This window comes from Leopardus geoffroyi, chromosome C1, assembly GCF_018350155.1.
Source record: "Leopardus geoffroyi isolate Oge1 chromosome C1, O.geoffroyi_Oge1_pat1.0, whole genome shotgun sequence".
Lineage (NCBI taxonomy): Eukaryota > Metazoa > Chordata > Mammalia > Carnivora > Felidae > Leopardus > Leopardus geoffroyi.
Window position 1 is genome coordinate 127332183 of NC_059328.1, and position 12936 is coordinate 127345118.

Here is a 12936-nt window from a genome sequence, read left to right on the forward strand (position 1 = left end):
GATTTAGAAGCTGATGCCCTCAAAAGCCTATTATAGATGTGAAAGATAGTTGTCACATATTTAGAACATGTTGGGTTTTTTAAAACCACTTCACTTCTTTGTTTCCAAAATAAAAGAAAAGGAAGGTTTTGAAAATAAATTCTTTATTGTCAACGAAGAATGTATAAAAATTAGTTTCCTTTGAAATTTGTTCAAGTGTCAGGAACATAGTGTTCAAATTGTATGATTTTTATTGAATATTTAACTACATAGATAAAAGATAGCTCTATGTATTCTGTAACATAGATATGCTTTAGTAATAATGAACTTTCTAGCAAGAAGCAGAAACACAATGAAATGTTTTCTTAAGAACTATTGCCTAGACAACATGTTTTAAATGTTAACCTTTGGCTTTTACATGGTTGTTAATAAGGCTAGAGAGTTATGGTATACTTTGGAAGAAATCAATGAAATTGTTTTTGAAATAGCAATTTTAAAAGTTATTTTGTACAAGTAAGAGTGAAGAATACACCTGTACAAGGTGGAGCGGTGGATATTGTAATTTTTTTGAAAATTCATTTTTTCATTCTGTTGGCCAAAATGTTACACCATCTTAGCCTCCTGGAATTAGTCCAAGGATATTGAGGAAATGAAAAGGGTCATTCATAATTAGACTGTTAATACAGAAAAAGTGCATACTTGATGAGAAAAAGGATAAGGTGATCTTTGTACGTTTTAACCTGATCTGAAAAATAGTGAAGGGAAAATTCTCATAGTGCTACATAAATATATCTAGTGAAAATTCATCTGAAAAAATTAATATCAAGAGTGTACATTATATATTAATGTATACATTTTTTATCACAATTTTTCTGTTTATATAAAGTTCAGAAACTAAGTTATAGCATATGAATGATGAATAAAGTATTTATGCCAGAGTTCAGTATTCCACTTACTAGATTCTTTCTCAGTTTCTCTTGGATACAATAAATTCTTTATTTTCAGGTAATAACCCATTATTGTTCTCTCAGAGCAAAAGATATTCCTTTTAGTAGAAAGTCATCTTTTTCCAAGCCTTGACTTAACAATTGCACCTGAACGAGAATTAGAAAATAAACTATTTCCCATGAAATGTGCTGGTATCCAATTCTTGGTAGTAGAGACACTTTCCAACTAATAATGCCTGCTTCAGAATGTGATTTTTGAGGAATTAATCTGGAATAAAACTCATTAGTCAAAAGGTTGAGAGGCAATTAAAAAAGAGATGTCACTTGTGTCTGATGAGAGCTTATGAGAGGGAAGTGACCTCAATAACAGATGTCAATGACAGAATGAAGAGTAAAGGCATTACAGCTTCCTGTGGAGATGTTGCTATCCTTCCAATTATTTATAGTCAGAAGAGTTCGTTTAAAAGGACTACTGGGTTTTTGAATATGTCTCGTTGATTTGCTACTAAAAACAAGGCCTTGGTACCAACTGAAAGCAAGGCCTTGGTGTATGAAGCCTACCATATTTTTAAATACAGTTCATCGTGACAAAATAGTTTAATATCTGTAATTAAAATGTAGGGCTTTGGGAAGGGAATTTAGAAATGAAATCTGATACTCAGTGGAAGCTGCTTTTAGTGAAGGCCTAAATGTGAAATCTTCCAACTGGATTCTATAGGTTATTCTTGAGTTAGGAGTAAAATCTATAAGTCAGGAAAACTTCTGTAATATTCTACTTCTGAAACATAGCTCTGGGATTCATTTTTAAATATCTGTTTTACATTTAGGAATAGAATAAGGAAAGTGGATAAGAAAATGAATCATAGTGAGAGGAATGACTTTTACCAATTGATGAATGTATGAAGTTGATTAATACATGAAGTTTGGTAAGCAAGACAAAGGAGGGCATAAAGCAGATGTTCATCATTCTACTAAAAATTGCTAGTCCAGAGCTTGTGCCCTATATTCTAAGCCCAAATTTGAAGTGAGATGAAATAGGAAGCAGAAGAACAAAGATAAAAATAACAGTCAGCAGCCCTATAGGAAAAAGTACATATATATATTTGACCAGAAATTCTGTCAAATATTCTTTCCAAAAAAAATTACATGGGTAAAAAAAGGTTAATAAAATTCTTGTGACTGCAAATTCAACTCCTGAAATTTATATCCTTTTTGATGTTGATTTATTACACCTATTTCCATGGCAACCATCACCCAGAAAAGTGAAGTAATTGATCAGTGTTTTTCATCAATAAATAATAGTATCATTTAGTCTACAAAAAGGTCATACCTCTGTCTTTAGTAGAAATGGTCTGGAAATTATTCTACCTTTATGACTTGGCTTGAATAAACAGAGATTTGTGACTTTTTTTTTTTTTTTTTTTTTTTTTTTTGCCTTTTTAGGCTATGTGAATTAATTTCCAGTAATTTCTTTGGGCTCTGAAATTACATTTAATGTTATTATTTTTGAAGTGGAATGTAGAATTCCTTTTTCTATTTTATAGAATATGATTACTTCACAGGGTTAAATATTACATATCCAGAAGGAAAACAATCTTGTTTGAAACCTTTCTAAAACATGGTGGTGATTGAAAGAGGAACAGTAATATGTCAGTCAAAAATAGAAAATAATCAGATGTGTGGATTTGGTTTTGGAAAATCTGTACTTACATTTTTATATGGCAAGAGAATGGAAGAGTGTGAGATTATAAAGGATACTCAAAAAACTATTTTTTTGTTAAGTGTTGGCTTGATGCTCACTTGTTCTTATTGTCATGATTGATGATCATTATTCTTTTGTTTGGCAGTGGCGTCTCCAGTACAAAAATAGGCTAAGAAGACCTTGCTTCTGACCCTCCAAGGGTTTTACAAGTAGATATATTCAGAGTAACATAGAAAATATCTTATGTTCTGTAAAGTAATTTTGAGGACATGTTTAAATTGATACATTCAACTCAAAACATTAATTTTAACATTTTCTATCAAGACTTTGATATAAGTGGTAAAATATTAAGTTGTATTCCAGTATGAAGAATCTAATTAGTTAACATAAAAATCTTTATCCTTTTTCTCCTCCATACAGTTTTGTGTTACTCAAAAAATATAAATGTGTGGTATTAGCTGAATTGCTTTATATTTTCATTTATAACTGATTTTGCCTTCCAACAGGAGAAAATTCAGATCCAGTTAACGCAATCATTTGAAAAAGAGGAGAAGCCCTCAAAAGATGAAGCAGAAAAAGAAAAAGCCAGTGATAAGTTACCCAGAAAAATGTTATCAAGAGGTTTGCAATTTATTTGTTTTCAAACAAAATTTTAATTTTATTGTCAATAATTCCATCCTTTATCCCTTGAAACTTTATGTATAATATATCTCTAGTAAAAATGATAACAGACTTAAGGGATGTTAAAATAATTTGCTCATCTGGGCAAAATGGCATAACACAAATCTGAACATCAGTAAGATGCTTCAGCCAAAGAAACTGCAACATATGCCAAAATCACTGAGGCAGATAACTATCTTGACCTCTTATTGGTCTCTCTTAATGAAATACTGGAATCACTATGATTTGAATACTTGAGTCTGTTAAAAATAATATTACTCTTTAATTCTATATGATACAACAAGCTGATGCCAAAATATGCAGTATCCGGTAAGAATATTCTTGGAAACCCAGAATGTTTATCTTTCATAACAAATTTCAAGGAACTTCATCATCTAGCATTACAAGTCAATGACCATACTTCTTTAATTTATAAAACCAGTTACATTGGCCAGTATTATAAACAGTGTAAGTATATTATATTTAAGGGGAAGAATGTAAACATGAATATCTGAAAAACTATTTTGAAAGCAAGCCTTTGGTGATAGACCTGATCAAATCTAAATACTTTTTCAGAACTAGAATTCCTACCTACTTCCAAACTATTGCCTCTACTTATGTTCTTAACTGAACTAAACTGTCTTAATTTGCGCTAAATATGGATAACTATTTAATTCATTCAAATTTTTCACTTGAGGCATTTTTGATCATGAGAATTGTGGTGAGTATATAAAAGGATCTTTAAAGACTTTAGAGTAAATTAAACAGGCATGTGTGAGAGAAAAAAAATTAAGAATATGCATGTACATGCAGTTATATAAATCTTTGTCATGCTCATTATTTGGGAGTAGAAAGCTTGTGGTCATTTGAGTTCATCGTAAATTCCCTTTTCCTTCCTTGTTAGTTTTTTCCCATGTGGGGCATCTCATTTTGTTTAAAATATGCATCATGTGTAAAAGGGAAAGGGATTTGTTTTCAGACAACTTTATACTGGGTTTTTGTGTTGTTGTTTTTTAGATTCCAGTCAAGAATACACTGATTCAACTGGCATAGATCTACATGAATTTTTAGTAAATACATTAAAAAACAATCCCAGGTAAAAATTAAATTTATAAGGTTTACATTGCTTGGAGTGCCATAATTTTGCTATGTTTGTTTTCATTACTGAGTTAGAATATTAGAATAAGATTGCAGTGTTTGAAGTACACCAGAAACATTTTAGTTTCCTAGGGCTAAGATGTTGTTGGTCTACTGTATGCACATGTATAAATATTTTTTTTGCATTTTTCATGTCCCATGATATAAAAATAATTCATTCTTTTTGTAGGAATTTTTGGAAATACAGAATCACCAAGATATTTTGACTCTTAATTGAGGTAGAGAGGTAATCATGAATCGTGGAAAAGAAAAAAAAAAATCCCTTACAATAATACACTCACCCAAATAAGAACTTAGTGTATTCATTTTGAGTTTTTGAACTTGATTAAATGCAGAATTTTTGTTCACTCTTGTGTATTAACCTTCAACCTAAAGATTTTTAAGGTCCTTTTGTGGGTCACTGTGAAACCCTTTGTGTTGCCAGGGTACTAATGAATACACTCTAACTTTCTGGCAGATCATTGACCCCTTTGTGGCCTTCTCCCCACAAAAAGCCTTATCTACAAAATATCTGTCTAACACTTTCATGGGGTAGAAGACTCCAAGGCTAAGAATCCCTCCTCTAGATATTAGCTTTACATGGTGGTAGTTCTTTAACGTCCATTAAAATGAAAGTAAAACACTTTCTCTGGGTATATGCATATGGAAGATAATAGGAATAACTCTCTCTAGTCTCTTTGAGGCTTATCTCGTGTCATGCTTCAAGATAATCTTTATTTTCATTCAGGATTTATTGTATTCAATATCATCTTGGTTTTCTGTTGTATATTTAACATAAACCCCAAAAAGAGAACCACCAAAATGAAAAGTGGTCTCCTTGTAAATGGGGTTGAAGGAGTATAGTATGGAGTGAGGAAGAAAATAAGACAAGTCTGCATGACTTTTTTTTTTCTTCAGTTTAGGTTTATTCCTCACTGGTCACAACAGAATGATTAATCCATTAGTTCATTGAACAGGCATTTACTGAACATCGGTCATATTCCAAGCTTTGTGCTAAAAACACTGTAAATAGAAAGATAGAGATATAATCCCTACCCTAAAGTATTCACCATGTCTGAGCTAGGAAAAAACATAGGATATATAATTAAAATTAAATTTTGATGTTGTAAAAGAAGTTTTTGGATGTGCTATAAAAACACAGGGAGGGGGCCCCAACCTCTTTTTGAAAGGATATCGGAAGACTTCACTGAAAAAATAAGCCTGGGCTGAGCCATGAATTCATAGTGTTTTAAGTGGAAGCCAGCTGGCCATATAGAGAAGCATGAGAAAGGCATTCTAGGATAGATATAAGTGCACTGACAAGGCACAGTAGTGTGAGAGAGGAAGTGGTATATCCAAGGAAAGTCTAGCAGGGAGGCATGTGGTAAGTGATTCCAGAAAGTGATGGGGAAGATGTTGGTGAGGTATGAAGACAGACCATATCCAGTTGTTCTCGACCTAGGATTGTACCAACACTGTGGGGTGGTGAGCCCATTGAGTGTGCAGTGCTGCTGGGATGCCAGGGATCCTAAAGAGATCTTTAAGACAGTAATGAACAATGAAAAATAGTGAGTAGTGCATCATTTAAGAAGTACTGAGTATGGCATGCTAAGTTGAGGAGTAACTAAAGAATTTTGAATAGGGTAATGCCATAATAGGTATAGGTATTTTAGAAAGATTACTTTGGCACTGAGGGGCCAACAAAGAATGTGGATAGGACACCGTAGAGAGGAATAGAGAGGAAAGGACATGTTTGAAAGATACTTAGGAAGCATCAAGGCAGGACATAGTGATGATTTGGATATAGAATGGTTATGATGTAGAATAGCTACTAGGTTTCTGGCTAGCCCCATTAACTGAGTCCCATTAACAGTCCCATTAACTGAGAAAGTGGGTAAGGGGCAAGCCTGAGTGGAATAGGGCATGTTCTGTTTTAAGTATAGTTTGAGGTGCTAGATGAAAAAGCAGGAGATGTGATCTCTCAGCAGTTAAAATGCTCTGGTTTTCAAGTATATGAAACTTGAGTAATAGGTTTGGGAGTCACTAGTAGAGATGAAGCTTGAGAAGGATTAAAATGACAAGGACAAAATTCTGTGGGAAGACAGGATAGAAAAGGTAGATGAGAAAGGAAGAGACCAAGTCCTAAAAACGGAAGAATCATGAGAACATTTATCTTAGAAGTTTGACAGGGAGTTGAATGGGGGGAGCTGTTTCATGGAAGATAAAATAACACAGGGACATGAAAATAGAAGTACCAAAACCAGTCCATTAGATTAAGAAATTAGGAAATTCTTGGCTATTTTAATAAATTGTTTCATTTGGGGTGGGATGGTGGAAACCAGAACTCATTGGGTTGGGGAATGAGGAGGAAGGTAGAAAACACATAGCTAATTTCTTTAAAACAAGATAGGGTGCTAAACAGGCAGAATTTTTCTTTCCTCTGAACCCGTAGGAGAGACCTCAGTAAGAATGACAATAAGGAATCTATTTTTATACATCCTCAAATATTTTTCTGTTGTACAGTTCTCTGCTTTCTTCTACAAATGTAAAAGTTTTAAATATATCTACACATGTATTTTTATGTACCATTTAATGGTTTTTAATATATTCACAGATACGTAGAGCCACCACTACAGGCAATTTTACAACTTTTTCATCACCCCAAAAAGAAACTGCATATTTTTAGCTATCACCTTTCTGTTCTCTGAGCTCTAATCTACTTTATATCTCTACAGATTTTCCTGTTTTGGACATCTCCTATGAATGAAATCATGTATATGTCTTTTATGGACTGGCTTCATTCACTTAGCATAATATTTTCAAGTTTCATTCATGTTGTAGCATGTATCAGTACTTCTATTTTTTTTCCTATGTATGCATTTGTATTTGAATAAACATAAGTAAATAATTCATGTAATGGCCAACATATAAGTAATTACTAATGTCGATATGGTTTAGAAAGTTGTAGCTAATGTTAAATTTTGTGAGAAGATTTTTGTTAGGAATAACTAATGACTTTGTGTTCTCTCAGTGAAACACACAATCAGTTGCCAGATCTACATGGTACAAAAGTAGTATAAGTATGGCAAGTTTCCACTAAAACTGTGAAGATTGGATATTGTTCAGAGAAATCTTCTAGATTTTAAACAGATTTATTTTTAGTGTTAGAAAAATTTAGTCAACCTTTCATTTCAAGATTTTTCTTGGGGCGCCTGGGTGGCTCAGTCGGTTAAGTGTCCTACTTCAGCTCAGGTCATGATCTCACAGTCCGTGAGTTCAAGCCCCGCGTGGGGCTCTGTGCTGACCGCTCAGAGCCTGGAGCCTGCTTTGGATTCTGTGTCTCCCTCTCTCTCTCTGCCCCTCCCCTGCTCATGCTCTGTCTCTCTCTATCTCAAAAATAAATTTAAAAAAAAAAAAGGATTTTTCTTATGATCATTAAATCTTTATCTTATTCTCAGCCAAATAAATAAACTCCAGATGTTAAGTAATAATTTATCTGGAATTCCTATTTGCAAGAAATATTTGCAGAGGCTATACTTACTAGTCATTATCTGTTACAGATATTTGACCAAGCTCATATGGAATATTGGGAAGGAGGGGTGGTCAAATGGAAGCATTATTGTTTTCTGCTTTTTTATTTGCCACTGGTCTGCTAGCTGCATACAGTTTCTCAAGTTATTTCTGGTATAATGACTGGAACACTAAAAGATTGTTGCCTCTTCATTTTAGATAGTAGCTGATTGATCAGTGTGATTGAGATCCCTGTTCTTATTATTTTTTAAATAATAGCATACATTGGTTCCCTTTAAAAGATTATATAATAATTTCAGTAAGTATGCCCACTTTTAGGTTCATGTGCTAAACCTTATGCCTTAAGAAATTTGTGGATTTGTTAGTTTGAGTGCTATATGCAGTGCTTCTATAAAGGATTATTATCTTTTAAGTTAATGATCATCACCAAATATCTAACCTTGAATACAGATTTTAGGAAGCTTGGACTAAACTATAGTAGATAAAGGGCAGGAAGTGTAAATCTTGAGAATTTAAGGAAATGACCTGTCTTATTTTTCTAACAAGTTATATTTCTTAGTAACTGAAAATATAGTAAACCAGGCAGAAGCGTTTATTTTATTTTGTAAGTGGTCCAGATAATGATAAAAGTCCTCTGCAATCCGTAGATCTGCATGTGAAAGGGGAAAAAAGACTGAATTTATATCAATGGCTAGTAAAAGTGTTAGATTTTTCTCTCATGGAGATAACAAATTTATTTTTAGTGGCAATACATTTGCTGAAACACATTTCACAGATCTTTTGCCTACTGTTCAAAAACAGAAAATAAATTTTTTTTTCCTATCTTTTCTGATATAAGTACTCCTACCCTGGCTTTTTTTTTTAAATATTTTCCCCTGTTTCCATTTGCATGGTAAATGTTTTTCCACCCCTTCACTTTCAGTATACATGTGTCTTTAGGTCTGAAATTAGACAGTAGATAGATGGATCCTGTTTTTTAGTACAGCCACCCACCCTGTGTGTTTTATTTGAAGTATTTAGTCTACTTACATTAAAAGTAATTATTGATAGGGATATATTTAAAGGCTTTTTTTTTCTGTTACTTGTTTTGTTGTGGTTGTTTTTGTAGTTCAGCGTTCCTTTCTTTTTCTCTTGCTCTCTTCCCTTGTGGTTTGATGACTTTCATTAGTGGAATGCTTGGATTCCTTTCTCTTTTTTGTGTGTGCATTTATTGTAGGTTTTTGATTTGCGGTTACTGTTATGCCTATATATAACATTCATATAGCAATGTATATGAAGTTGATGGTCACTTAAGTTTGAACACATTCTAAAAGCACTAAATTTTTACTACCCCCCCCCATGTTTTTGTATGTGATATCACATTTTACATCCTTCTATTTTGTGTATCCCTTGATTGATTTTTGTAGATATAATTGCTTTTACTACTTGTGTGTTTTAACCTCTATACTGGCTTTAAAAGCAACTGATCTACTACCTTTATTACATGTTTGCATTTACCTATGAAACAGACCAACTTAAAAGTACTGTTTCATGGATGCTTAATAAATTGTCTGCCTCGGATTCCTTTTTTTTAAAACAATAAGTGTATAAAATATGTAAGGAAAGTTACTGAGAATTAGATCATCTCAAGACAAATTGCATTCAAAAGGTTAGATGAAAAGAGGGTCTTGGAGTTATGTAAATAAGTCCTTTTCAGGGAGAAGTAAAAATATCCCAACCTCCCAAAAAACTTTCAGGGGAAAAAAAATTAAAAGACTTTATGGGTAAAATAATTTGATTAATTGATTCCGTGCAGATACATTTGTTGAGCTCTTCTATATAGTCCAAATAACTATACAAAGATAATTGTAGCTTTTAAAGAAAAGTATGAAAGAAACAAGTTCTAAGAAATAGGAAGTTGTTCAAGGCAAAGGAAACATCATGTTCAAGTAACCTGAAACAGGAAGGAGCTTGGCAAGTACAAAGATAAGCCAAAATGATAAGAGTTTGTGATTGAGGAGTCTGAAGAGGTAAAGACCAAATCATGACTACCTTGTAGGCCCCGTTATAGATGTTTGTTTCTTAAATCAGAGCAGTGGGAATCCTGTGATAAATATTTAACCAAGGCAATAACATGTGGTCACACATGTGTTTTTAAAAAGTCATTAGGGCTGTTCCAGGTAGAATAGATAAGGAGGAAATGAGGGAAGACACAAAGACACGATAGACTACTGCTACAGTAGTCAAGCCAGAGATCCTGCTTGCTTGGATCCAGGGTAGCAGCAGTGGAAATAAAAGAAAAGTAGATAGAAGGTAGGTAAAACTTGCAGTAGTAATTAACTGCATGGGAGAATTAGAAAATGGATTGTAGCAAGCCAGAATTCTTCTATAGTATGCTGGGTAAGAGATAGTGCCACTTACTGAATTCAGGAATTTTAAAGGAGAACCAGGTTTGGGGGCAGAATTGAATATTGCTAGAATTTGTGTGAAAATGTAATCCCATTTTCACCTTTGGGTTCGCAGTCGCCAGGTAGGCAAAAAAAAATGTATGGTCAGATATCACTTGGTTTTATGAGACTTCTTTGCAATGAAAGAGGAAGGGTCAAACTCAGGGCTGATGTATAGTTAGACTTTCAGACAGTTTAAGCAAAGGCACTACATTCTCTGCTCTGTTAGAGTCTAAGAGGGATCTACTATGTATTACTTATTTGAGAGGGAAATATTAACCTTCGGCCTAGTTTTCTTGATCAGGGATAGAACTGAATGATCTGTGAAGCTACTTCTGGTTTTAAGGTTCTCTGGGTGTGTTTGTTTATTTCACAAGCACATGAAATTTCCAGTGAGCACAAGAATACTCTTTTGAGCCATGTTCTTGGTATGTGAGCAAGGAGGTCCTTTGGGTAGTGATACCATTTATTGTTATAGCATATGTGCGTTAAATAGGACCCTAGTGGTCTAAAGGAGCACATGCAGGTACTCCCTAGAGCCCTTATTTATTTTTCAAGTTGAAGGCCTTGGGTTCATTTTTATTTTTATGGCAAAAGTTTCCAAAGTCTTAAAAATACATAATACAAGTTTACAGAATGATTTCAAAAGACTTCTTTTTCTGAGTCAGAATTAATGATGTAATTCATACTTCTGTGCTATAGTTCCATCTGTATACTAGCATTAGATTCCCTTAGGAGTATTCCTGTTGTTACTGGCATTGCATGTTCTTTAGAGTACTGTTTCTATGGAGCTCAACATAACAGTCATGAACCTAACTAAAATTGTCTGTTTTCTTGCTATTTCTCAGCTTTATTAAGGAAGTAAAAGATTAATATGCTCTTATTATGTATATATCTACAGAACAGACTCCCATATACATATACCTAGCAGATCAAAATACCTGTTTTAAGAATGGCCATGTGTTAATAATTGTTAAAATTGAATAAAGGCTACGTTGAGATTCATTACACAGCTCTCTTAACATTTGTATGTGTCTGAAATTTTCCATAATAAAAAATTAAACTAAAAAAAGTCATCTTTAATTTTTTTTAAACATTACTTTTTTTAGAAATCATCTACATATTCTAGCATCATGCTTATGATATACAGTTTTTAGGAGAAAAATGAGCCATAATAATTCAGTGTTAAGTTTTATATATAAGAGTCTTCATATTTTGTTTCAGGGACAGAATGATGCTGTTGAAATTGGAACAAGAAATTTTAGATTTCATTGGTAATAATGAGTAAGTCCTGACATTTAACAAGAAAACAAATTGTCATCATAGTTCTCCTTGACTTACTAAATTAGTTTTTCTTCTACTTCTAGGTCTCCACGTAAAAAATTTCCCCCAATGACATCTTACCATAGGATGCTATTACACAGAGTAGCTGCTTACTTTGGATTAGACCACAATGTTGATCAGAGCGGGAAGTCTGTCATAGTAAACAAAACTAGCAATACAAGAATGTAAGTATCAACAAATGTAGGCATTTGTTAAGTATGTGTGTGATTATAGTTTATCTTTCTACAGCACTTTTCATCTGAGGTTTTCCATAGGTTTTAGCAGCAGCTTTATGACAACCTTATGTAACAGGGCCAAAAATACCTTTAGCATACCAGATACAAAATGCACCAGTCTAGACTAAAATAAGGCAGATGAATGAGGACTGGTTTAAAAAAGCAAAACCAAAAAAACTTCAGAAATCATAGTAACAGTGCTGTTTCAAAACTATTCACTTGGATTTTTTTTTAATTTATGTAATTTAGATAGCTGTGGCCAACCTTAGGCAAATTTGTTTTGTTTTGTTTTGTTTTGTTTTGTTTTGTTTTGTTTTGTTTTGTTTTGTTTTAAGGCAGATTTTGACACCCTCACATTTAATTTATCTTCCATCACTTTACAATCCTTTCAATCTCTGGTTTTGCTTCTTTCTCCCACAAATCTCGAGAAGGTGGGACTGTTGGTTAATAATATAGTATTATCCATAATGTTGTATTCCCCCTTCTGAGCTATGTACAATTGATCAAGGAAAAGATTTAAAGGAGTTAAGAGGAGCCATTTGCTTAAAAAGTGATAGCTTTATAGTGTTAGTGAATTGCAGCATCAGTACTGGTATTTGGGACCAAAAGGCCCAGTGCAGAGGCACCTAAAATTTTAACATGTACCACAGTATCTCCCCTGCTTCTCTCTCTCTCTCTTTCTTTCTTTTTCTTTCTTTCTTTCTTTCTTCCTTTCTTCCTTTCTTCCTTCCTTCCTTCTTCCTTCCTTCTTCCTTCTTCCTTCTTCCTTCTTCCTTTCCTTTCCTTTCCTTTCCTTTCCCTTCCCTTCCCTTCCCTTCCCTCCCCTCCCCTCCCCTCCCCTTCCTTTCCTTTCCTTTCTTCAGCGTGAGGCGGGGGGCGGAGGGGGGGTGGGGAGAATCCTAAGCAGATTCCATGCTAAATGCAGAGCCAGACACAGGCCTGGATCTCATGACCCTGGAATCATGACCTGAGCCAAAACTCAAGAGTTGGATGCT

General features: G+C 33.7%; 1 protein-coding gene across 33 annotated transcripts in view; it reads left to right on the forward strand.

The window, feature by feature from the left end:
* Window positions 1-12936, forward strand: part of R3HDM1 (R3H domain containing 1) — a 206436-nt gene that overhangs the window by 91531 nt on the left and 101969 nt on the right. For 32 of the 33 annotated variants that reach the window (XM_045479635.1, XM_045479651.1, XM_045479652.1 and 29 more), the window contains 4 exons: window positions 3135-3249; window positions 4306-4384; window positions 11607-11666; window positions 11750-11890. In XM_045479635.1, coding sequence (XP_045335591.1) covers window positions 3135-3249; window positions 4306-4384; window positions 11607-11666; window positions 11750-11890 — 395 coding nt within the window. Of the gene's footprint in view, window positions 1-3134; window positions 3250-4305; window positions 4385-11606; window positions 11667-11749; window positions 11891-12936 lie in introns of those variants that run through there. The other variant, XM_045479661.1, reaches the window with a different exon arrangement.